This window comes from Parasteatoda tepidariorum, chromosome 2 (assembly GCF_043381705.1).
Source record: "Parasteatoda tepidariorum isolate YZ-2023 chromosome 2, CAS_Ptep_4.0, whole genome shotgun sequence".
Taxonomy (NCBI): Eukaryota; Metazoa; Arthropoda; class Arachnida; order Araneae; family Theridiidae; genus Parasteatoda; species Parasteatoda tepidariorum.
Window position 1 is genome coordinate 31,758,037 of NC_092205.1, and position 26,222 is coordinate 31,784,258.

At 30.1% G+C, this 26,222-nt stretch overlaps 1 protein-coding gene across 3 annotated transcripts in view; it reads left to right on the top strand.

Moving 5' to 3' along the window:
• The window catches only part of LOC107439516 (Na(+)/citrate cotransporter), a 56,191-nt gene extending 33,471 nt beyond the window's left edge, over positions 1–22,720 (top strand). Inside the window, exons 3-13 of one of the 3 annotated variants that reach the window (XM_016052149.3) lie at positions 827–942; positions 1,406–1,560; positions 2,828–2,918; positions 5,377–5,520; positions 7,085–7,204; positions 10,747–10,824; positions 13,673–13,780; positions 13,874–14,054; positions 17,817–17,978; positions 18,546–18,683; positions 20,433–22,720. In XM_016052149.3, coding sequence (XP_015907635.1) covers positions 827–942; positions 1,406–1,560; positions 2,828–2,918; positions 5,377–5,520; positions 7,085–7,204; positions 10,747–10,824; positions 13,673–13,780; positions 13,874–14,054; positions 17,817–17,978; positions 18,546–18,683; positions 20,433–20,642 — 1,503 coding nt within the window. In that variant the 3' untranslated portion in view covers positions 20,643–22,720. Of the gene's footprint in view, positions 1–826; positions 943–1,405; positions 1,570–2,827; positions 2,919–5,376; positions 5,521–7,084; positions 7,205–10,746; positions 10,825–13,672; positions 13,781–13,873; positions 14,055–17,816; positions 17,979–18,545; positions 18,684–20,432 lie in introns of all 3 variants that reach the window. The other 2 variants (XM_016052148.3, XM_071177426.1) reach the window with 2 other exon arrangements.
• Positions 22,721–26,222: the final 3,502 nt, after the last annotated feature.

Genomic DNA, 26,222 nt, shown 5'->3' on the forward strand with positions numbered 1-26,222 from the left:
TTAGAACATATCAAATTTTCATGCCATTTGAATGATTTTTCGCAGTTCTATGAACATTTGAATTTAGAACTTTTTTTTGGAGATTTCAAAATTTTCGCAAACTTTTGACCGGTAGTGTATATATATATATATATAACCATTGCTGAGTGGAAGGATTAAAACAGGTCTAAGGCAGGGAAGGAGGGTGCAAAATTTATTTGTTAATTATTAGACAGAGCAGTCATGAAAATGTGTACACGAAAAGTTGCGCCCCTTAGTTATATGTTAGGGAAATTCTTGCAAAGTAAATCCGTAAAATTTTTCAATTTAGGGAAAGAGGGAAATCTTAGAAATTACTATTGGTTTAAGAAAGAGGTCGAGTGATTCCCACGAAGATTAAAGGAAAAATGTCTTTATTTAAATTTATGCATAGTTGAGCCAAAAATAGATATATATATATATGTCACCGCTCGGATTTGAACCTGAGTCTCCTAATTGGGAGGCGAATGCTCTATTATCCCCTGAGCCACCACGACTCAACTGTAACTATTACTGCTATGCATGAAAAAAAGTTACGACTCAAATGGTAAGTGAGGGGTATCATTTTAAAGTTCGACAGTCATAGAAAATTTTAAAGCGTTAAAATTTTCGAGGTGAATACTTGACCTTAAAATGTCCCTTATCAAGGTAAGAATTTAGCCCCATTTTCTTCGATGAAACTTGACTTTCTATTTCCATTTTTCAAACAAGTTGCAACTAAAAGGGGAATTGCGTGTCACTATTTTAAGGATTGACAATTTAAGAAAAGATCAAGAGAAGTAAACCTTTAAATTTTCTTTTATTTCAGGATACTATAATGATGTATGTAGGCAGCTTAACTTTGGCTGTTGCCGTTGAGCACTGCAACTTGCATAAACGCATAGCTTTGAAAGTATTGCTGCTCATAGGTACTGGACCTCGGTGGTGAGTTGGATGTTATACGTTTGTTTTCGTACAATATATAAAATTTCTGTTATAAGCATTATAAATAGGGAACAAAACAGAATAAAACACGTAAGAAATGAAATTTTGTAGAAATCCAAATTCCAATCAATTCCAAAGAGTTTATCTTGATATCAAATTTTTCATAAGAAATAAATTGATAATTGTTAATTATAAACAAATAACATTTGAAATGGGTTTTTATACCAAATAAACTAAATTCTATGCAATTTTTATTGTTTCCTATTTTATAATAGAAATAAATGAAATGTGCTGCGCAAAGAACACACTCCATATCAACTCTGATGTGTATACAACATATGAGATTAATGTTGTTTTTATAGTATCTTCATAAAAAGAATTTTGGGCAACATAATACATTAATAATAGCATTAATTTGATATAACTTACATGAAATATTTAATTTGGTGAGTTTTAATTTCAGGTTAATGTTAGGTTTCATGGTGACAACTATGTTTCTCTCAATGTGGATCAGTAATACAGCAACCACAGCCATGATGGTGCCTATAGTGGATGCAGTTCTGGATGAATTGGAAAAAGAAGAAAGAAAAACCATGAAATGTGATGCAGCCATAAGCTGTAAGAAAAGTAATTTGCTCTTATTATAAAATTCGTATAGTTTCTATTTGGAAATCTAGTTGTTATATGCCACCATCCTAGAAGTTTGCATTAAATAGTAATAAGTTAATTCTAAAAAGATTAATATTATATGGTTGCATATAAATTCAGAATATGGGATCAGTGGAATTAGATACTAGCTTCTCAATTTATTCATGTATGTGTTTCTGTGACATATAAACAGGCTTGCTTAGTACAGTTTCAAAGAAATATGCCAAATATTATGTTTTATTTTACAACCATTGTTGAACAGCCGACCCAATTTTGGCTTCGTGGAGGACTTTTTGACAGAAATAACCCTCCTTTGCGTTACAGGGAGAGGAAAACCACGCAAACCAACGACGGTTAAAATGACAGCAAGGGGGCTCTAACGCATGATCCGTCAACGATGCGAGCCGGGTGCGGAATTCGTGTCATCCAGCCCCGAGATCCGGTTCATCTCATTTGGAGGCGGACGCTCTACCCTCTGAGCTACCAGAACTCTGTCAAACATTATTATATATAACCGTCTCTGAACAGCCGACCCAATTTTGGATTTAAGACTACTAGTATTCAATTTCGTAACCTTGTAATTTTGAACCCGACCCAGAAAACAAGGGAACTGTTAGGTCAAGTATTGGGAGAAATCTGTCTTCGTGGAGGACTTTTGTTGAAACTAACCCGCATTTGCCGTACATGGAAAGCCAAACTTCGAAAACCTCCCACGGTTAGCCTGATGGCAAGAGGACTCTAACCCGTGATCCGTCTACCACTGAGGATATTTTACATCAGCACTTTGGTCGGTGCGAGTTGGGTGCGGAAATCCTATCTCCCAGCCATCACTGCAATGCGAACCCGGTTCTGCTTATTGGAAGATGAAAGCTCTATCTTCTGAGTCAATACGGCTCTGTCAAACATCATTTAAAAAAATTAAATTACAGAAAGGAGTTATACTCGAATAAAGAAATAATTAATTTTAGAAATGGAAAATTTTTCTCAAAACATATCGCCATTTCACGAATAACAAAATTTACGTATTCAATCGTTATTTATGATAACTTGCGAAGAGAGAAAGAAAGCATGTGAGTGCTAGTTATATTCAATAGATTGAAACGGAAAAAAAGATGGGGGATTTTTGCCAAAGCAGACTTTTAATGGAATTGCCTCGATACGAGTGATCATAACTTTATGTGATTGTAACCAATTTCTAATTTAATACTTTGTGAATATATTCTGTTTTATATTTTAGTGATATCACTTCCATCTAATGCATCATCGTCAACTATTTGGAATGTTGAATTAAATAAGAATCATTATCAAATTAATATGCAACTCTCCAAGTAAGTATCACACAGTTGTTAACGCTTATAATTAGTAAACAAAGATTTTAATGAATATAAAAGTAAAATAATATGAATACATCTCAAATAATAGCAAATAAACAGGTACATGGTTGTTTTAGCACCATGATAAAACACCTTTATCAGTGCTGAAACCAGAATCGGCTACTATAATAAAGCACATTTTCCGTTGTCTTCTGTGTTCCGACATTAAAGAAGGTGATTCTAGTACCGAAACGATCGATCGTATGTCTGTTTATGTAAAATCATTTATCCTTTTTCTTCTTCCTTCATGTTTTACCTTTATTCATAAACGGCACACAATAAATAATTTGTTTTTAAAGAATAATTAGCAATATTTTGGTATTGGTTTAATTTATAGAGGTTGAAGTTTATTTCTCAATTTAGGTTTAATTCTCAGCACTAGATTAGGATTGTATTTGAATATACGTAAAGTATAACTAGCTTCTTTGCCTGACTTAAATGACCTAGTTGAGCTTTTCATGCTGTCGTCTCATCTCCCTTTTCTTTTCTTTGTTTTTTTCTTTCTTTTTTTTTTCCTTTTTTTTTGCATGCATTTAAAACGTAAATAAGAAAAGTCAATGTAATTTTTATAATACTGTCGCCTGTAAAACGAGTTTTATTTTATTCAGATCTATTTCTGGGGGCCCGATTAATGGAAGTTGAAACCCAGCGGAAAGAGTACGGATTAGTCCTCCCCCGCAAAATTGTCCCTGATATTTTGAGTTCTTTTGGAGATTGCATAAAATAAACAAAAAATAATATTAATAATGGTATTAAAGAATTTATTTGTTGCTAAACAATTCAATGAGTGATTTAGAAAAAATAGTAATTCAATAAATAAAATAAATATTTTTCTTATATTTATGTGCACTTATAAGTGATCAATATTAAAATCGAACAGGAAAACTTTAACTTTTAAAAAATATACAACAATTTAATTTCAACAGATTAAATAATTCGGATCGATAAAATTTCAAAAAATTTTAAGTGCCTCAAACAATGAACATAACAAAAACTATGAATGAAAATTTCTTTAATGACAGAATAATACTATTCTTTGAAAAAAGTATTTTGAGAATATTGTAAGTTTATTTTTTATAGAAAGTACCTGAAATAATAAAAAAAAAATTTCTTCGACCTAAATTGTCCACAGCTTCAATAATAATTACGACCAAAATCAAATCGGTTATTAATCCATAAGTTTTGAGATTGAAAAGAAAATTAAATGAATGTAAAATAGATAAGATGATTATAAAGAAAAACGAAGCGAAAATTAAACCCTAAAATAATATATAATCTGCGTGAAAAATATTCCTTCAAATCTTTAAAATCCTTTCAAATTACTTCATCCTCATTTATTTGTTCCAAGTTATGATTACTTTTAAGTTTATTCCCAACTCTAATTGTTTTGCAGTTTTTTATAAGTTACAAAAATGGTCCTGGATTTACATTCTAGGAATATAAAGAAGTTCATTAAATTATAAGGATCGTATTTGTTTTAAATTTATTGGAGTTGTTTTGGGTTTTTAATATACTCAAGTAGATTCTATGGTGCTGCCATCTCTTCAAATTGCTGTTAACTAATTAATCACTTCAGAATTCTTTTTACTAGAAGAAGAAATTTAATTTTCTGTAATCTCATGGTATAAGGCCACCACAATTTAAAATGTTCAATAATCAATTCATAAAACCAATATAAATTTAATTATTGTAAATTTTTCAATAACATTTCGAAACCATACTGAAATTAAAATACCATAGCGCAAAAGAATTTTGATCTATACAAATTCTTTTTTTTTCTTTTTTTTTTTTTTAAGTTCGCAAAATAAATATTTAAGCAAAATTAAAAAAATTACTTCATTACTAAGGAAAAAGTTTTAATAATAAAAAATTCTGTGTTATTAGTCACCTTAACTGAAAAAAAAATTCTGTAATTTACTTTTCTTCACTAATTTTTAGATGCACTGTTGCTATTTTTGCCTATCTTGGGTAAGACTCAGAAATTAAAGACTAAAATTCTGCAACCGATTTCTCTAAAATATATTTTAAACTAGTTCTTTTTTTCTTCTTTTGTTCAAGAAATTAATTTTGCAGAGCATTAGCAACTCTTTCTACAGCTGAATTAAATTAATTTCATATCAAATTTAACTCATCATCAGAAAGTACAGAGAAAGCGATTTCCAAATTTATTTTCTAAAGATGCAACAAAAACCAGGTGTAATCAATCAGATACTTGCCTTTTTTTTCTCGAACCTGTGAAATTTTTCTCTGCAGGAATTTCCTCTGGCTAAAACCATTGCATTATACAGTATCGTATATTGATAACTTAAGGAAATTCGAAAACTTCCGACATGGAATAGCCAAGCTTTCATGAAAATGAAGGCAATTTCTAAAGTATGTTATCTTAAAGTAAAATATCCCTCTTTTTGTTTAGCAATTCCAATTCGAGTCCAGAGAAGGAATTTAGGCGTTTGCGAGATTCTCTTCTTCTAAGTATTGCATATGCAGCTAATTGTGGTGGGACTGGAACAGTTATAGGTTCTGGACCAAACCTTGTTCTAAAAGGTTTAATGGAAGAGTAAGTAAAAAAATCACTAAATTAAAGTTAGCTTTTTTTTAAAAAAAAAATTGGGATAAGTTTCAAATATTTTTGTTTAAAGTATGCCATAACTAAATATACAAATGTAAAATACCTTTTAAAGAATTTTAATTGAAATACGGGATGCAAAAAAAGACAAATAGTTTTTAATATTACTTTATAAAATAAATTAACAAAATGTGACAAATTATAATAAGAGTAGACTTTTACTAATAAATTAGGTTGGTTTCAAAGTGGCTGCAATTTGCAGCGATGAAGAGGCAGAAATGCTTATTCAGATGTACATATTGCTAGATACGATTGCCCGCAGAGTCTGGAGAGATTCCTTTTCACTGATACGAAACTCTTTAACGTCCAACAAGCTCATATAACTCCCCAGAACAATAGGATCAGGTTGGTAGTTGCTCCAGGCACCTAGGAAATTATTGAACATCGCCAAAATCCAAAATCAGTCAAGACTGGAGCAGAATTTGCACAAGCGTGAAAAACATCTTTGGTTTTTGAAGCTGAGGTCGTTGAAATAAATCAAAAAGTGCACCAGCTGGACACTATAGAAGCTGTTGTACTTTATAGAAGCTGTTGTACTTTATACCATGGACCAAAGCTGCAATGCTTCAATGTAAGCTGGGCGCAAGACTCCATACCATCTCACAAGGCACAGAGTGAAAAAAGGTGCAATTCACGTTCCTGATATCATATGAAGAATGGCCATCATATTCGCCAGATCACAATCCCATATATTAAAGTATACGATCCAATTTGGCGCCTAGGGCTAAACCACAAAAAAATTTAGACATATATATATATATATATATATATATATATATATATATATTTTTTGAACTTCTTTCCCTTTTATATATATATATATATATATATATATATATATATATATATATATATATATATATATATATATATATATATATATATATATATATATATATATATATATATATANATATATATATATATAATTAATTACCGTGATAATTTATATCGATGCACGTTACCATGTAAAAGTTTTCTCATAAATAACGGATTAATGTAAACTTTATTTCTTTGCAAAATAGATTAAACACTGTTGTGAAAAGTATGCATGATTTTAGAAACTATTACAAAATTTTGCAAAATTTATTAAAAAATCAATAATACATTTCTGAATCAAAAGGAAATATTCTGTACTTTCAAACCTACCGTTCGGAATATTACTGTACTATAACGGTCTTGTCATGCTCCTTTTTTAAAGAACATTTTTTTTTAAATTCACGATTAGAAACATTTGAAGTACTTTTCATTGTTTTTTAAAAAATAACATGATATTTATTTCAAAGTACATTTGGAGCATGTAGTTTGTTCAGCTCTGATTCAGATCGAATTTTTTTCCTTAGTTAAATTTAATAACATCATGCAATAACTTGTGAGTACAAAATATAATTTAAACTGTTTTTATTGTAAAAGAATGTTTAAACACTGTACTGAAACACGAGTACTTAGTTTCGTATTTTTTTATCGATACTAAAGTTATGTGAATTTTCAAAAGGTTATATCCTGATTCTTCAGAGTTGACATTTGCAACATGGCTACTCTATAATGGTCCTGTTATGGTCATTTGTGTTATAATCTGTTGGATTATTCTCCAGTTTTCATTTGTACCTTGTTGGTAGGTATGTCTCTTAATTTCTCTTAGATATACCTTCTCCATCGATTTTTGGTGTATTTGATACGGTTTCTTATTTTTACTAAATATTACTAAATATTTGATTCTTCTAAATAATTTACATTTTTATCGTGCAATGACAAACCTGTTATAAGAGAAAGGATTTTTTTAATTTTTTTTATTTTACACTAGTAATAATTAATGATCCTTCATAAAATAATATCCTTCATAAAATACGTATTTAAGATTTTTTAATTAGATTTTAAGATAGAATATTTCATCAAAAAGACATAGACTGAAACAGAGGGACAGAATAATATCCAATAAAAATAAAGTATCATACATGTAAGTTAGTTTGTGAAGCTTAACAGTTTGCGTAATTTTTGCATTGTTAAATTTTAATATGGAATATCGAGTGAATTATTTGCTGAATGAAGGTAAAATAAGAAAGCTTTTGAGGAATGGAAAATAAGTAAATTTACTTTTTATTAAATCTACTCGCATATTATAATTAAATTTTTGCATGATTATTCTATAGTATATAGTATTCTATTATTATATGGTATACTACCGTGCAATTGAAAATCAACATAAGTGGTTTAACAACTGATTCCGAGAAAAATTATAAGAAAAAATAATATTATAAAAAAGAGTAATTTTCTTTCTATTGCTATTGCTATAAACGCTACAAAAAAATTTCAAAAAACTAAAGAAAGGGAAAAAATTTAAAAAAAAAACTTTTTTTATGCAATATGCAGCTTATCATACAACGATGCCAATTACAGAAATATCTCAATTTGGATTTTTTTTGTCTCTTATATTGACTTTTAATTTGCAAGGCAATACATGTACTATTTACGGATACTAACCAAATAAGAAACAAATGAATGCGAAGATGATGTGAATTTTATAGCACGCTTTAATTTCTATATGTAATTTTAAGAAGACAATTTAATTTTTCAAAAAAGTATACATTTTATGATTACCATATTTAGTAAGAATTTTACAAATTTTGATATAAAATCCAGCCATGATCTATTAGTAAAAAATGTATAAAATTAAGAATGATTAGCAACCTTGTAAGCAACTTCGTTAAAATAGTATTTTATAGTTTAACAGTTCAAGTGCATTATTTTAAATAAGGAATAAAAATTTTGAAGTTAAAAAACAAAATTTATTTGGGTTAAAACTTATTTTTATTTATTTTTAAGTGCTTACTTAGAGGAATGTAAAAGTTTAATATTATTTTGTTAATATTTTATTCCTTCGTGAAATAAAATTTAAAGTTAAAGTTCCTTCGTGAATTATAATTAACATAAAGTTTGAATTTGCTTTTTGAGTTATCAATATTTATTTGGAATTCGTAATTAAGATTTATTTAAACAAATGTATACTAGTTTTCCGATGTGCAAAATTTATCACTTTTTTCCCCTCAGCTGAGCCTTAAAAACTCATAAATTAATAATAATCGTAATCGTCTTTGTGAAAGAAACTATATTAGGTTGTTCAGAAAGTAATTTATTTTTTTTCTATCAAAGAACTTAACAATATTCAACTTCACATTTAAGTTGAATAGTTATTGTAAATATTTGAAAACTGGTGTAACTAGGCTTGCTTGTGAAAAAGTTTGATTCTACTCAGTGGTTTTCGCTCGGTGTCCTTTCAAATATGGAAAGTTAAAAACAGAATTTTCGGCATATTTTACTCTTTTTCTGTCAAAAAGGTAAAAATGCTGTTAGCAAGAAAAGAATTATCCATTGTGTATAGGAATGATGTAATGGTAATTTCACTCCGGCGAAATTTTGATTAAGATGCACAATGATGTGAAAGATAATGAAGACGCAGTGAAGTCATTAATTGATGCAAAACAATGAATAAAACTGGTGAGATCACTGATTAGAAATTAAAATTTTTTAATTCGACAGTTCAAGATCATCTGCAAAGCCTAAGGTTTATTCAAATCTAGGCATATGGTTTCCTCATGTTCTTACAGAAAGAAATTTGTGACATCGCTTTGACTTTTATGATTTGATTTTCAAACGTCAAGAAAATAGTCAATTTTTGAAATGCGACATCACTGCGGACGAGAAATGGATTGTCTGCAACAATGTTCCGGTCTGTTCATAAAATTTTAGATAAAACCTTAACTTCAAATTAGGGAGGTCTTTCACATTCAGTTTGCACCAACCACAGTTCTGCCGTGAAATTTCCTAAGTGGTAGAGTGATTGTGAGTTTGAGTCCCCTCGATGTCAGGTTAAACGTGGGAGGTTCTCTCCATGTAACGAAAATGTGGGTTAGTTTCATCAAGTCTTCCGCGAAGGCAAATTTCTATCGAATCCTTTATATAAAGGATTCCCTTGTCTTCTGGATTGGGTTCAAACTTACAAGGGTACGGAGTTAAACATTAGTAGTCGTAAGCCCAAAATTTGTGTCGGCCTTTCAACGACGGTTATAAAATAAAATAATGAGGTCAAAAGTTATCTACATCAGTTTTTCCCCCAGCAAAGATAAACATTTTACGCACGTGTAATACCAGAAAGGTAGCAAAAGGTATTGAACAATATATGATTGAATAAAATATTTATTCACTGTAAGAAAACCTCCTTTCATATTCATGGAGAAAAAAAAGCGAAATTTCTTTCTGGACAACCCAATTTAAATGATAAAAAAAATTAGAAATATCAAAGCTTACGTTCAAAATTGTGAGAGTTATAAAATATAACACTATTGTATATTTATGAATGTAACTACACTACTGGCCATTAAAATTGCTACACCAGGAAGGCAACACACCACGAACATGAAATTTGCAGGACGGATATAGTATATCGTGGAGAACAATCATTGGCAGCTTGCAATCATACTGGCCCATCACCTGGAGTAATTGTACGGGATGTCATTGGATACACGTCTCGATCACTTCTTGTTCGCATTGCCGGCACTTTGAACAGCAGCCGTAACACTTCTGATGTGTTAGGGCCAGTTGCTCTGCCTTATCTTCGAGGCCTCCATAACACCAAATTTCAGCAGGACAATGAACTACCGAATGTTGCCCACACTGTCCTGACCTTCATTGTCACAGAGCATGTTCGCCTATTACCCTGACCAGCACGTTCCCCTGATCTCTCACCAACTCAAAACGTCTGGTCAATGGCTGCCAAACGAATGGCATGCCACCACTCATCAATCACTACGATCGATGAATTGTGCCATAATGTTGAAGCTTCATGGTATGCTGTACCCGTCCATGCTATGCAATGTCTGTTCGACTCGATGCCCAGGAGAATAATTGCTGTTATTGCTGCCAGGGGAGGCTGCACTGAGTACTGATTCCACAGGATTTATACATCCAAATATCCTGAAAATTTAATCTCTTGTTCTTCCAACTGTAATGTATGCGCCCAATAAATATCATTCTGTTATTTACATTCCTTCCTGGTGTAGTAATTTTAATGGCGAGTAGTGCGAAAAAGAGTCTTTTGAATATTTTTGAGAATAAAAATTTAAATGGTTTTGCATCTAAGTTATTTTCTTAACTTTTTAGTTCAAAAGAAACAAAAAGAGCTAAGATTTCAGCAGAAAACATTGTTTTGAAAAGCTACAAGGAGCTTGGAAAAATCACGTAAGATCATCATAATCATCATTACTCTTATTATTTTTAAGACAATAAATATTAATATTTATTTTTGTCGAATAATTGTTAAATTTTACAATATTGAATTATTCTCTCGAATACGTTTTTCATAGAATCCAATCTTGTCAATAGATTCTTTAGAATCAATCATTTTAGTAAAATTCCTGATACACTATAAGCGGGCCTCGTCGGTCGTTATTTCGTTAAAAGGGATTATTTACTGTATGGGCCTTTCAGTTCACTGCTTTCTTACTGGATCGAATCACTGATATGAAGACATTGCAGCCAAGGACGCCGTCAGGGGGACGTAAGGAGGCGCACTTGCACCCCCTGGCTTTTTTTTAAAAAAAAAAAACAATTAAAGAGATACAGAAAAACAATTTTGCTATAAAACTTTTTCATTAAAAATATTTTTATTCAAAAACAAATAATGAAGTAATTATTGGCGCATAACAATTAAAAAATTGTTTAATCAAACAAGAATTGCAATCGTCTTGTTTGCTGTCCAAATTTGTTCACAACTTTTTCAATGAATTCTGAGTCATCTTTGATTCTTTTCTTATGCACACTGAGCATGCACAAACTACTTGATCTCTCGTGAGACATTGTAGACCGATTCCATGTTTTGATGCTTCACATTGTACTCGTACTAGAAGTGCGTTCAATAGTGCACATAGTAGCTGAAATAGTAAGGCCAATTTTGACTGCCTCCGCTACAGCTGGATAAAACGGTGTGGCCTCAATAACTAAATCGATGTATTCCAGGAATTCATAAGAATTTTCTCCATTCCTTCACATTTCGTACCACGTTGTAGCTTCAGTAATGAAATTCGGTGAGAGCAGATCTTTATACATAGTATATATATCAACACAATAAATACCAATCTTAAGCGTGCAAAAATACGTTAGTATACGAAATTACTGTTTGTAGTTATTTGTGTTTCAAAGGCAGTAGCTATGTCAGCGCCATCAATACAGTTTCTCGTCGCAAAATTTTCAAGTACAAGAAATTCGTACTTTTATTTTTAAATATCTTGTTAACAATGAGGAAATGTATCTTGAAAAAAATTAACAGATGAAAGTACACGTACACGTTAAGTACACGTAATAACAAAACAAAATATTTTTGTTTGTTTTTTTGTTTGAGGGTTGCACCCCTTTTTATATTATTCAGCCGGCGCCCTTGATTGCAGCTCAGAGCGTGGTTATAATATTATCTCACTCTGTGAGATCCAAAACTAAATTGGTGTGAATGTGTCTTCGGGGGGGGGGGAATCTCGGTACACTTGAGTTTGTTTCTCAAAGAAAATTAACTTTCTAAACAAACATGTTTTTGACCCAATGAATTTTTATCAGCATATTTCCATTTTTGGAGAGATAAGAAAAGAAGTGAGTTTCAAATAACACCGAAACAATAACGGAATTACACGTGTCGATCAAAGAAATTGACAAACAGATGCACAGTGCCTAGCAAACTACGAATTTCGAAGTGGCTTCCTTAAAGAGGGAAAGGGTAAAAAGTGCATAATGTAATTCAGTGTCCCGATATCACTCCATTTTTCGACGCCACTTATAGTTAATTAGTTTTTGTAAATAGTAAAAGAAATAAAAAATAAGTTATGTACTATAAAGTCAAAATTAAAGGAGAGTTGGTACTATTTCATTTAGGAGAAACGTAAAAAGTCACCATAGTATTTCTGACACTAATACTTAGGTTTGGTAAAAGGCACTTTTGCTCCAGTATTTATAGATACCAAAGATACTAATATAGGTACAAAATATTATATCAGTGTAATAACATATTAAAATTGCATTAACACTGTACAGTCTTAAAATAGATACTGTAAAGAGATACCTCTTCGAATGAACTGAATATGAATAGTAGAAAATCGCTCGATTGACTATCGTGAGTTGGTTTAGCTAGATTAAGTATACCAAAAAAGGGAATTAAAACAACGCTTTGTAAGTTCGAAGTTTAGTTAATGGATTTTATAGTTATAAAAACATAATTAACTTAACACATAGATGTTCTCTATAAGACCTGTCTGCTCGTGTTGTTAAGTCATTTGGAATCGTAATATTATAATATGCATAATATATGCTACATGGAGTTCAGATAATACAAGGAAACTTGCTAAAGAATCATTTTGAGCTAAAAGATTACTTTCTAGAAGTTTCAATTGTAAAATGTCTCATAATTCTAACAGCAGAATTCGCTTGTAACGAGCTCCTGAATTATCGAGAATCCGGATTTAACGAAGAGATCAGAAATACATAGTTGGTAGAATCTTAAGTTTATTGAAGCATAGCTCGCTTCCAACTAGCAATATTTTTGTGATAACTTTTACCTCATTCTACCTCTCCAGCTTATCTAATCCCTTTTTAAAAAAATACCTTTTTGATGTTTTACTGATCGTTGAATTCATTTTTGATGTTGGCGATGTTTTTCCGAGTCAGAGAATAGCAAAGAGACCGTTCAAAGCAAATTCACTGACTTCTTTTGTACTGTCAATAAATAAAAAAATAAAGATTATATTTATAATTTAGTGAGTGTAGATGGATTATTGATTTTTTTTTCACAAATTCAATTTTTACGAGCACTCGGTTGGAGCAAGCAAACGTTGTTTACTCGTAATACGTGAGTTCAACTGCATTTTGTTTTACATTCTGCCTAATTGTTCCGGTTGTGTATTTGAAATAATAATGTAATACAATGCATAATATTATTTAGTGTCTTCAATTCCTGTATGAAACTGTAGAGGAGTGTATTAATATTATAACCTACGAAATGAAATATTCAATTTATTTGAATTGAATTGAATTTATTATTTTGCAGATTTCATGAAACTGCTGTTGCAGTTTTATTCATACTCGTTGTTTTCTTGTGGTTCTTACGTGACCCTCAGTTCTTGAATGGTTGGGCATATTATATTCCATATGGCAAGTAAGTAAAGTCAATATCGTCCATGTTCTTTTTTTAAAATTATATTTTCAATTCACTTTTAGATTTTTCTTAAGTGTTGTTGTTTTCCCTTAGAAACATTCGTGATGCTACGCCAGTGTTGGGGGTCTGTGTCTTGTTATTTATTATTCCATCAAAGCCGTCACTGACAGAAAGAAGTCCCCCGTTGCTCGTATGGAAAACTGCTCAGAAGAAATTACCTTGGGGTATACTTTTGCTGCTGGGCAGTGGATTTGTTATTGCAGATGCAGCTAAGGTAAAACTTGACGCATGCAGACTGTTTCATAATCACAGTCCTGAATATAATTTTTCAGAAATCTTCTCAAAAATTAAATTGGAAAAAACATTAACAGTAGTAAGTTAATATTTATTTGAGGAAGAAACAGAAATTTGTCGAAGCCTAATATATCACTAACGAGGAGTTCGGCATTGAGAGCATCGAAACATGTTTGAGTGCTTGAGGTAACAGAAGACTGAGGAGAAAATGAAAGACCATTAGTAAAAATACATTTAGTTCAACTGATTTTGGTTTTTTACTTCCATCTTCCTTACTAGTGATTCATTTCGATTTTGTTTCTTCGCTTAATGATATTAATTTGCAGCATGCAATGCTCTTATTTTTATACATTTTTTATTTTGATTAAGATTCTAAAATTGCGAATTAAATTTGATGATTATCAGAAAATCATCCTGCAGTAATAATGCTGATTGTTTTTTTTTAGCTATTCCCCCAAAATATAAAAAATCTTATTCCTAATTCAGAATCCATTTTAACCTTTGCAACATAATAATATTCCAAAGAACAAAACATTTTGAGTATGCTGTCTAAAGTAAGTTTTTAATGTAATGTAATATTTTTTTCTCAAACTGAGGGACTCCATTATGAGTCAACATTTTTCGAAAAAAAAAATCATTTTGTTTATAAAATATTTAATTATTATAATTTCATGTAAGAACATCTTGTTAATATGCTTATGTAATAAGAACAATTACTTGGATTTAAAAAATATTATATTGAATTTGAAAAAAAAAATTAACATAGGAATTTAGAATATGTGACACGATATGAAATAAGAGAAACGTAAATTTAATTGTATCAGAGGTTAACGATAACTTTATATTGTGTAGCAGTTAAAACTGGAAACAGGTTTTATTTCTCTTAAGAATTTTATATTTTCAAAAAAATTCTCTAAATGTATTATCAGTTACATCTGGCAACACCTAATATTTTCTATCATTTCTTTAAATTTTATTTATTCAATTTCCAGCGTTACTTTTGACATGAAATTAAGCGCGAGCTAGCAAAATGAAAAACTGGAGCTAATTAAATTTTTGACAATAATGAATAAAAAATCATTATTTAAAATTATGTAGTTATTAAAAATTAAGAGAAGAGTGCTTAAAATTGCAATGACTTTCTCGGAAATTGAAATTTTGAAAAAACTCTCGTTGCATCTATAATTTCTTTCAGTGCGTCAAATTTCAACTCTGTAGTTGCATCACAACTGGCAGTAAATCAGGGAACATGGTGTTTTTTATTACGCGTTTAAGCGTTCATAATTTTTTTTAGTTAATTTTAACGAACATGTCTTTTTTTGTTCCAAGCTCCTTGTGCATTTTTCTGAACACATTCGTATTTTCAAGCTTCTAAGTCATTAAGATTTTCTGCAGCAAAGTAAAATATAGCGTAACAAATTCACAAAAAATATTTGAAATGGCAATTACTATCAAAATAATTGGAAAATCGAAAAAAAAAACTTAGTTGAAGTCATAAACAAATGCGACTCTTTCAGCATGCCATGTTTCAACTCAGTAATTGCATTCCCACGGCCTGCAGAAGCAGCCCTTATGATATGTTTTCCTACAAGTTTGTTAATAATTATCTTATTATTATTGAATGCTAAATTTTTTTATTCCATTGTACATTTTTCTACATGCCACCGTTATTTCAAATTTCTAAGTAGTTTTAACAATTAAGTACCCAAAATTTGAACATTCTCCAGCAAAATTATTGGGACCATATTTGCCAGGTAGTATGACTATACCCATATTCTAAAGGTCAAGAATCCAAATTCGTCGAATAAAAGACATGTTTATTCAAAAATTAAAATATCGTCTGCTCTAATTGAATAGCATATTTAAGGTAAAAATCATCGAACCCTTAAAATTGAAATCTGATCATTACATAAAAAGTTATTACAGATGTTAGCAGGTTTTTTTTTTAGCTATGTATATGGAAAATATTTTTAACTAGCGGGCTTCGCCCCCTTCTCGCTAACTCTCGCCAACCCCCGAAAATTGCTACGCAATCTTATATGGTTTGCTTCGCAAACCTAGCTATCTTCGCTCGCTACTAACTTAGGTACATTGCAAATACACAAAATTCTAAGAATTCAAAACAATCATTCAAATCCATATAACAACTTTTTTTTAAAAAAAATTGCATCTTTTTAGTAAATACTAAGTCATTAAAATAAATTTGAATTCAAATAAATGACATGTAATTCGCTAAACCTATTAGAAATGTGCTATAGTATAAAATCTTAAAGCGTAACAGCACGACTGAGACTCATTTTTCAATGAATAACTGATAACAATAATAAAACAAATAAATTCACGATATAAATCAAAAATCGTCAAATAAATTCGTAATATATAAATTCGTGAAAAAAGCGCTTTCAACAAAATACTAAAATAAAGATCAATCGACAAAGACTACTCACTTCTGCCTAGCTTAATAGTATGAGTTGGGCGATTTTCTAGCGTTGCCATTCGGGAAGTTGTAATTAGGCTTTTTTTTGTCGCCGTGTAAGAGAAATATATATGTAGATTTTAAAATTTTCAATCATTTTGTAATATGTAATTTTTTTAGCTATTTTGTGACAAATAACTACACTACGAATGAGTATGAAATTTATTAAAACTCTATTATAGTTCGTTCACCAGGAATTGGAACTTGACTCTCCGGACGCAGAGTTTATTTCAGCGCGGGAGTAAGAAGAGAAACATCTCCAAGCTGGAAATTGAGACAATCCTTAATGCGCGCCAAACACAAACAGTGACTTCTTTTTCAGCCACTTACTTTTGCTTTATCATATGCTATTATATCTTTCGTTTCGCTAGCTAATTAAATATGTTTTAAATTTAAAAACTGCTATTCACTCAAAAGTGAGAAATATCAGCAAAAATGGCGCGAAATATCATCAAATTTATGAAATATTTAAAGTTAAAAAATGCAGATAAAGTTTACGAAAAAAATATTTTTGCCATATGATCACCAAATAGCAACCTTGTTCAGAATTGCTCTCTACTTTCTCCCAAAAATAGCGAAATAGTATCGTCGCATACCACGTGATAAAGGCGGAGTCAAGTGCCAACTCTTGGTGAACGAGCTATATCTGATACGCCATGAAGTAAAAGTAATGTCTTAATTCAAATTGTTATGATAGTTAATTTTTTCTTTCTCTTTAAGCATTCTTCATTTAACTAATCAGAACGTTTTGAACTTTTTGCAAATATTAAGAAACGTTGAGGATTCGATTGCGAGAATATTCTTTAATAATCAGTTATAGTCAAACTGTATTTTGTTGAAAGAAATCTGAGGTGTAATGGAGATTAACAGTATCAAAAATAAAGCTTTATATAGCAAAGTAAATATTACAATAACAATATCGTAAAATTTACCTGACTAAGGAGTAATTGAAGAAACTCTGTATGAAAGAGTTCAACTAACTTAAACCGTCCCAGTGATCTTTCCTCTTTATTTTCTACTTTTTTTTTGTCATCCAAGGGGTGATTAGCTTACAATACAGTACGTTTCGTGATCTGGTGCCATTATTTCTGCATTTTTCTCAAGTTAACCATTATCAAAGTAGTTTAGGAACTGTAAAGTCATTTAAAAGTATCAAACAGACTGTTATTATATCATTTCTATTGCCAGTCTATTTCGCTTAAAATATTTACTGTACTTACTGTTTGCTAAAATAATATGGACATTTTTTTTAAAATTTTTTTCCAGAAATCTCATCTATCATCCTGGCTGAGTTCGCAGTTATCATATTTAAACGTCTTATCTCCTTCAGCTATCGTAATCATTTTAACATTCATGGCTTCAATTTTGACTGAAGTTATAAGCAATATGTCAATGGCAACTATCATGCTTCCAGTGGTGAGCGAAATGGTGAGCCTATTTTTTTTAATTACATTCTCCTTTTTTTTCAGTCACTTTTTTTCAACTTCAGATATACACACGATGCAGCCCGTTTTACAGGAAGGATCCAATCATACTCTATTCATTTATCTGCAGATCGTAATTTTGACCTGAACCAGATCGATTGACTACAACGATCAATCTCCAATACAGTATCTCCAAAGGTATTGATTTGTTATAGGAACTTACAGAACGATTTTGATTTCAATTCTAGCAGGGAAATTTCACCACTAAAACTGTAAAGAAAGTAGGACTAGTTGCGCCATCTCTTAGCAATATTCAGAAATACAAAAAAAAATCGCAAGATTTTAAGAAACGCGGAAATAAGTGACGAATTCAATTTCAATGATGCAATTCTTCTCTTCATCGCATGGCACGCGATGCCTACAGAGAAGAGGTTAGTAACAACAAATATGCATACTTGTTTGATGTGATTTTTGAATTCTAAAAATTAGGATAATTATTATTATTAGGATTCAGTGTAATTGTTTAGGAATAATGTATTTGAAACCAATGAAGATTAAATTTTTCTTTCAGGCCGAAGCACTGCATGTCCACCCTCTTTATCTAATGCTTCCGGTGACAATCGGCTGTTCTTTTGCAATGATCTTACCAGTGGGAAATCCATCAAATGCCATTGTATTTGATGCCAGCAGCATGAAAACGTTAGATATGGTAAAAAATTTCAACATATAAAAAACAGAAATTTTTTTTAAATGTTAAACTCCAATTTTTTTTAAAAAATTACAGTACTTAAGTCAACATATTTAGTACAAAGCAATTTTTATAAAAAAATATGTTTACTATACGTACGTATATTTTTCTGGAATGTTAACTTTCTACGATTTATGTATCGTTAAAACTATATCCTTAAGGATATTATAATTTTCATTTTGTATTTTATCACAACGATAAAGTTTAGCTCTAATATTTTAAAATCAAATTTTGAATTTATGTGTTTTTCATTAAAAGTTCATATTTTTATATTCTGTTGACCTATTCTTTTTACTCAAGTATTCTATTTTGTTTAACGTAAATTTAATGCTGTGAGAAATTGGCTGATGAGACTATTTTTATGAATTTTTCGCTGTCATCTCAGCATCAAAACAACTATAGTAAATGTTCTTAGAATAACTTTTTTATATTTTGAACACCAACACGCAATCCTAAATTCACATTTTTATGTAAGAACTGAAAATATTTGACAAAAAACCTTTTTCAACCGAGACATTTTTAATTTTCATTATATCATAGCATTAAAAATACAATAATTCATGATACTATTCCCAAATTTTTGTAATAGCCTAAAAATTACTTTGAAATATGTAAACAGTATTCAAGTTTGAAATGTATTTTTTCTGAGTTTTCGAAAGAGTCGTTATGTCGTTCGTGAAGTCAATTTATCTTTTTTTTTTAAAGAATAATACTGTTAAGTTTACGTTCAAAAAAGCATTATTAATTCTCAAACATATCACTTGATCCTTGCTGGTTGAGTTTTTTTTCCCTCTGGAAACTTCGTAACTATTAAAAGATCCTAATATCACATGTGCAGCACAAAGCGTTACACCATTATCCGCTGTACGAATAATAAACATTGCATTTTGTCTTCGAAAATCCTGCGTCCTTATCTTGGACACTCTCTTTTTAGCAACCCATTACACAAGCTTAGAAACATCAATATAATTGCATAATGTTTTAAAAACCTCAATAATGATCAATTTCAGATACGTTAAAAATTGTGATTTCTAAAGGTTGAATTTTTTTCCCGATGCACACCAGAATATAGACTTTCGTCATTCGGGTATCAGAAGGGAAGGTTTGCTGGCCATACTCGCACCATAGTAAGTGAACTGACGTTGCTCCCACAGTAAGAAGTATAGATAGTACTGAGAAGAAAAGAACATCCATACCTTATCCAGTATTCGAACCCAATGCCTTTCTGACTTGAGATCAGCTTCCTTAACACCATACAACCCCGTCGCCAAGGTTGAAACTCAAAAATTATAAATTTTATGGGAATGTTGCGTTTTTAAAATATTAGTTATATTAACCCTTTACCGTGGTATAGCTGTTACCAGCTACCAGTTAATTTCCGTTTACTATCAACAAAATACGACAGCAAAGGGTTAAGCGTAAGAGAATTCGTAAGTGAAAAAATTCAGAATAAGTCGTAATCATTATAACTATTTAACGTTTCTTCCTAATTAAATGCCAAACTTCTTATTTAAATATCTCTTCGCATTTGTTTCAATAATAATTTGTAGTATTAAAAAATACATTTAAAAAAAATGAACAAAATTTAAACATAATCATTCTTAGAAGATAAAAAAATTCAAACTATTCTAATGCTTTACTTTCCTCATAAATGTTTTCAATTTTATTCATGTGACACTTAAAAATTTAAATTTTTTTTTATCATTTCAGATGAAACCGGGCCTGGTCTCAAAATTTCTATGCTGTGCGGTAGAATTAATTATGATCCAAACATTAGGAGTTGCCATATTTAACTTAAAGACATTTCCTGAATGGGCTGGTGGTAATTTGGAACTTTTGGCTGCTAACACAACCCAGCTGTCATTTTTGAACAGCACTGTTGGGACCCCATTGAACATTACTGATAATCAAATAAGATGACCCCTGTTAAAAAGAAATCGAGAATTAGTAATTAACTGATATGTGTGAATGAGTGTGCAAAATCTGTAAATGATTTGCGCATAAGGAATAATTATGTTGAGCATATTGCTCTGAAAAATTAGCATCAGCCACCTAGTTTTTAGTATTTTAATACCTCTACACTTTTAATTGTCATACTCTGCAAATAATTATTATAAAAAGCACATTTTTAACTTTTGAAACAAATGTAAATATGATAATGTGCTATGAGAGGGAAACCAAATGTGGAAAGCTTTACACATAGAAAATCGTTTGCTGTTTAGAAAATATACAGGGTTTACATGTAAAGACTGCCCTTAATAAGTATTTTTAGAGTCTTGTCAAAAATAACAAAAAACATGTCAATGTGGGTACCTAATTATCACGTAATCAGAGAAAAACGAATAGGCTATCAAAATCTGACAAGTCATAGTACAGGGAAGCAAATGCAATAAACAACAGAGGAGAGCTGAAAGACGAATATTAAAAACATCTTAAAGTTTAATTTAAACCTTTAATTTTTAAAAAAAACCTATAATTTAATCTGTGTTGACATTTATTACATACACTGCCTGTACTGTAATGTATGATAGTTCCTAAGCACCTAAATAGAAATTCATCATCCCCATGTGTATAGTTTTTTGTATAATTTTTGGTAAAGATTCTTAAAGTACATTAAGGGTGACCTTTGTGGAACACTCTGCACGTATAGATTTAGACATGGTTAACATGAATTGTAAAATAAGACGGCTTGGCTATCAAAATCTGGCAACTCACATTACAGGGAAGCAAATGTAATATACAACAAGATAACAAGGAAACAGAGAAGGTATGAGAGACAATTGTTAGAAACGTCTTAAAGTTCCAAAATTAAACTTGTTTTGATGTTTATTACGTTTGCCTGCTTCAACTGTAATGTATCACAGTTCAAAAGCGTCTTTGTTTTTTTCTCGTTTAAATATAAATTTACTACTCCATGTGCATATTTTTTTCTGTTTTCAGATTTGGTAAAGATTCTAAAAATACATTAAGAGCGACCTTTACAGAGCACCCTGTACATTTAGATTCAGACATCGTAACATAAATTATTATATAGGATTGTTTGACTGTGATTTAGAATAATAATTAAGTATCATATTCCATAGGACTGAAGCAAACACTACAGGGTGGTCCGAAAGCACCACCCTTAGTATGCATAATTTTACTGCTTGTCGAAAACTAAGAATTAATTAGGTTCATAAACTAATGTAAGCGAGGAAAAAGCAAAAATATTGTCAAAATATGATGACTCATTATTGAGAACAGTGGAATTAATGAAATTTAAAGAAGTTTTGTCTCCTCTGAGTTTTTCACGCCATCAAACAGTTACTGATATTTTCAACCAAACCTTCTTGTATAATTATTCATCAGGATATGCAAATATTCTTTTTTTATGGCTTAAAATATTAATTCGTGACATTTTCTGTTCATTTTTAAACTCATAAAGATTTCAAGAAAAGATAAGATTTCTTTGAATTATATAAGAGTGCATAAACTAAAATAAAGTGTAGCCATCATAAAATTACAAACGAAAATTATGTAAATCAATATTTCTAATACGTAAAATTTAATATAGATTGTTTTCAAGTAAACACCAACGAAAAGGAAGTAATATAAAAATAACATGACGCAAATGATTATTTTTTATCTACTTCATTAATAATATTTTAGTAACATAGTCTATGTAACTTATCGATTTAGAATTATTTTAATTAAAACATTATGAAAGTATAAGTCAGTTACGTATTGTGCATGAGTTATTCAAAACGAAATATTTTTTCATGGGATGTGTAATAAATATGATTTTTATTTATTAGTCAAATATGTGTAAGTTAGTTTTCATGTTTATTTGAATTTCTTGTTTACCATTATAGGAAGATTTCTTATTATTTGTTATTGAAATCTATAGTTTTGTTGTTGACTCTGTCAAAAATATAAAAATGAGTTTTGTTGAATGGCTGAATATGGTATACAAAAATCTATATGATTTTCTTAAAAAAATAAAGTTACTTTTTACTTAACGGATTCTGCTTTATTCAAATTAATGTCAGGAGAATTGAAAATTATAAATAATCCTTTACTTTATCAAAAAACAATTACATCTTACAAGAGTTACAAAGTTTTTTTTTCATAAATATATTGGGAAATAGATTCTCATAAAATAAATTCAAAATGTAGAGAAAGCATGGAAAAAATTACAGAACAATGAAAAAAGGGAGAAATAATAATAAAAATAGTAAAAATCTGGAAAAGAATCCGAAAAAAGGGAAAAAATTGATTAAAATCCGAAAAATGAAAGATTATATCTCTTATTTTCCAGATTTTTATTAATTTTTTTCCCTTTTCGGATTTTTATTAATTTTCTTTTCCCCTTTTTTCATTGCTCTGTAATTTTTTCCATGCTTTCTCTCACTTAAACTTACGTAACACTGAGTTGGCTGCTCAACTCTGGTTAAAAAGTAAAATAAAATGTTGGGAAACGTATAATTATTAGTGAAAAATATCACCAGACATGGAGATTTAATAAAGATTTGAGTACTTTAGCTAGTCGGAAAGTAATCGCGAATTTTATTGTAATGGTTCTGGTTGTACTCTATGGGCCCCACCCTACCTGACACAGGAGACAGTCGATAAAAAAAAAATTTGTAATATTACTAAAGAATTTTTATTCGAGCATTTTTTTAATTTTTATTTCTCACTAAAACAGTCCCATTTTCAGTATTTTCACTGGAATGAGAAAAGTATGCATTAAATGTGTTTAATGCCAATCGCGTCATCAGATTGCTTCAATTAACACTGCAAAGATTTATTACCATCCATTATGCTGATCCATCAAAGCTTCAGAGTTACTATAATTTGCCTGTTTTAAACAGAAACAACGAGTATAATAACGTTAAAAGCAATTCCATCGCTATCTTGTACAAATAAAAATGGTTATAAATGGTATGTAGTATATTTTTCTTTTTAAAAAATTGTGTAAAGTGCATTTCAGCCATGTTTCCTTTTAATAGAGCTGAATAGAGTGACATTTTCTGTCAGAAAGGGGAAATTATATACGTATTTACAAAAAATTTTACAATTGATTTCGAAAGGGCCGTGATATCTCAGGGGATAAAGCGTTCGACTTCCAATGAGGCAAACTGGGTTCGAATTCCAGTGAATATCAATTCCGCATCCGGTTTGCACCGACCACAGCTCTGGCGTGAAATATCCTCAGTGGTAGACGGATCATGGGAGTCCCCTAGCAGTCAGGTTAACAGTGGAAGGTTCTCGTGTTCTTCCTCTCCATGTAACGCAAATGCCGGTTAGCTCCATCAAAAAGTATTCCATGAAGGCAAATTTCTCACAATACTCGATCCACGAGTTCCCTTGTCTTCTATATTGAGTTCAAAATTACACGTCTACGGAGTTGAACATAAAATTGGGCCAGCTGCTCAACGACGGATATAAAATATTAAATAAAATTGGTTCCGAAAGGCCTTTCTTAGTATACAATTAATTAATTAAAAATTTTAAAACCGTTTAAAAATTTAAGATAAATATGTATGGTAAAAAAATGCAGGTTAGATATAATTAAATATAGTTAGATATAATTAAAATAATATCAGCTTTTTTAGATACTTTAAAATTAAAGCATCTGATAAAACAGTCAATAATTAGTTAATGGGAGCTTTGTCACATTTAATAACAAAACAGATGAGTTTGTTAAAAAATATGGGTTTGTTAAAAATTAGCAAATATATCTATGAAAATTCTTAGTTAAATTCTGAAAATTAAATACAAAACAAATTTATTTCGCACTGTCGTAAACTTTTACTGTAATGTACGAAATATATAAAATAATAAAAATAAAGAAACTAAGAGTCCAAACAGGAATTAGATCATTTCATTAAAACATGAACATTTTAAATTATGATAATTTGAAAACTATTTAACATGTTTCACCAGTTTACTTTTAATTCTGGCAACAAAACATTCAAATACTTAAATGTGATTAAATTTTATTTTTAAAGCTTTCAACGAAAAAAAAATATTAAAGTTAAAAATAATATTGGTTGTCTATTTTCATTTCTTTCATGAGAACAGATTTAATGAAATTGAATTTGTTAAATCTCCAATTAAAAAAAATAATTAAACGTTTTTGCTTTACATAGTTGATAAATTATATGCAAAATTTGCTACAAATGAATAAATTAATTTCAAACTTACCTCACACAATCTGCTCCTATCGTTTAGATTCCATTTATCTCTGCAAATTCCATGCAGCAATATTTTACGTCTCTTTTATTCCGATCTCTAATAGGTAAACTATATAATTTAAAGCCAAAATCTATTTTATTTGAATCCCTAACTGTGCAATAACCAGTCATTGTAAATTTAAAAGTGTAAAACAAAACTTTAAAAAAAAATGCGAAAATAAAAGTAACAGATCGGTCGCAATCATACCTCGCAGTTCAAGCCAATCAACAAAATGCCGACAGTTTACCCATGTGATCAGCGGCAGCCAATTAAAATCGAAAGAGGCACAAATGTCGAAAGGAAAAGAGAGGCGCTACTTTATGTATCCAGCAGGGCTTTACATATAAGTAGTAAGAATATGGAAAATTAGATAAAATGCAGTTAATAACGAAAACTAAACATAGGTTCTGAGCCTATTTCTGTATAGATACTTAGTGTTTTAATTTTTGATAGTATCGGTATATTATTTTTCCTCGAAACTCTAAATGTGACTTATAATTAATGAGTTATTTTTGAATAGAAGTTTAACAAAAATCGAATTTTTAAAATGAAACAGATCTTTGATTTTAGAAGTGATAGTAAAGGATTAAAATGCATAGCTTATGTCATATTTAGTTTCTTTAGTAACTTTACTTCTATTAAACATCAATTCCATCTTTAATTAACTAGTTTAGCAATATTTTGTTTTTATTATCATTATCACCATACAAAATACAGCATATTTTAACGTAATGAAAATTTCAAAAAAATTTTAAATTTAAAAATTTATCTTTTTCTTAGGAGTGAATATTCTTTCAGGGGAGGAATCCATTTGTAAGTCATGATGCTCTCTAGTGACCTCCCCTATTTTATTTTTTTCCCTGCTTTCTTCCATTTTATCTTTGCATCAGGCCTAGTTTCCGTACTGATTTAGTAATATGCTTATTATCTTGAGTGTGAAATATCTCTAGTTTCTATTGAAAAAATAACAGAGTTTGGGTCTAGCTTATCACCAATCTGAATAAAAAAAATATTGATTTTAAAGTACATCTGTAAGGCAGAACAAGAACTTGTCATGACAATTAAACATTCTTTAAAATAAATAAAATGCACAGTTCAACGGCATAAATGAATATACTTTAACTAAAGTTTGAAAAAATTACTATAACACCTACGCAAGAAACGAAAAATAATCAAATGGTACTAGAAAATGATTGGTGCTCAACTAAAAAAAAAAAAAAAGAACGAAGAACAAAAAAAACATTCACGACAATTTGTAGACCCTTGACCAAAGAAATACAAATA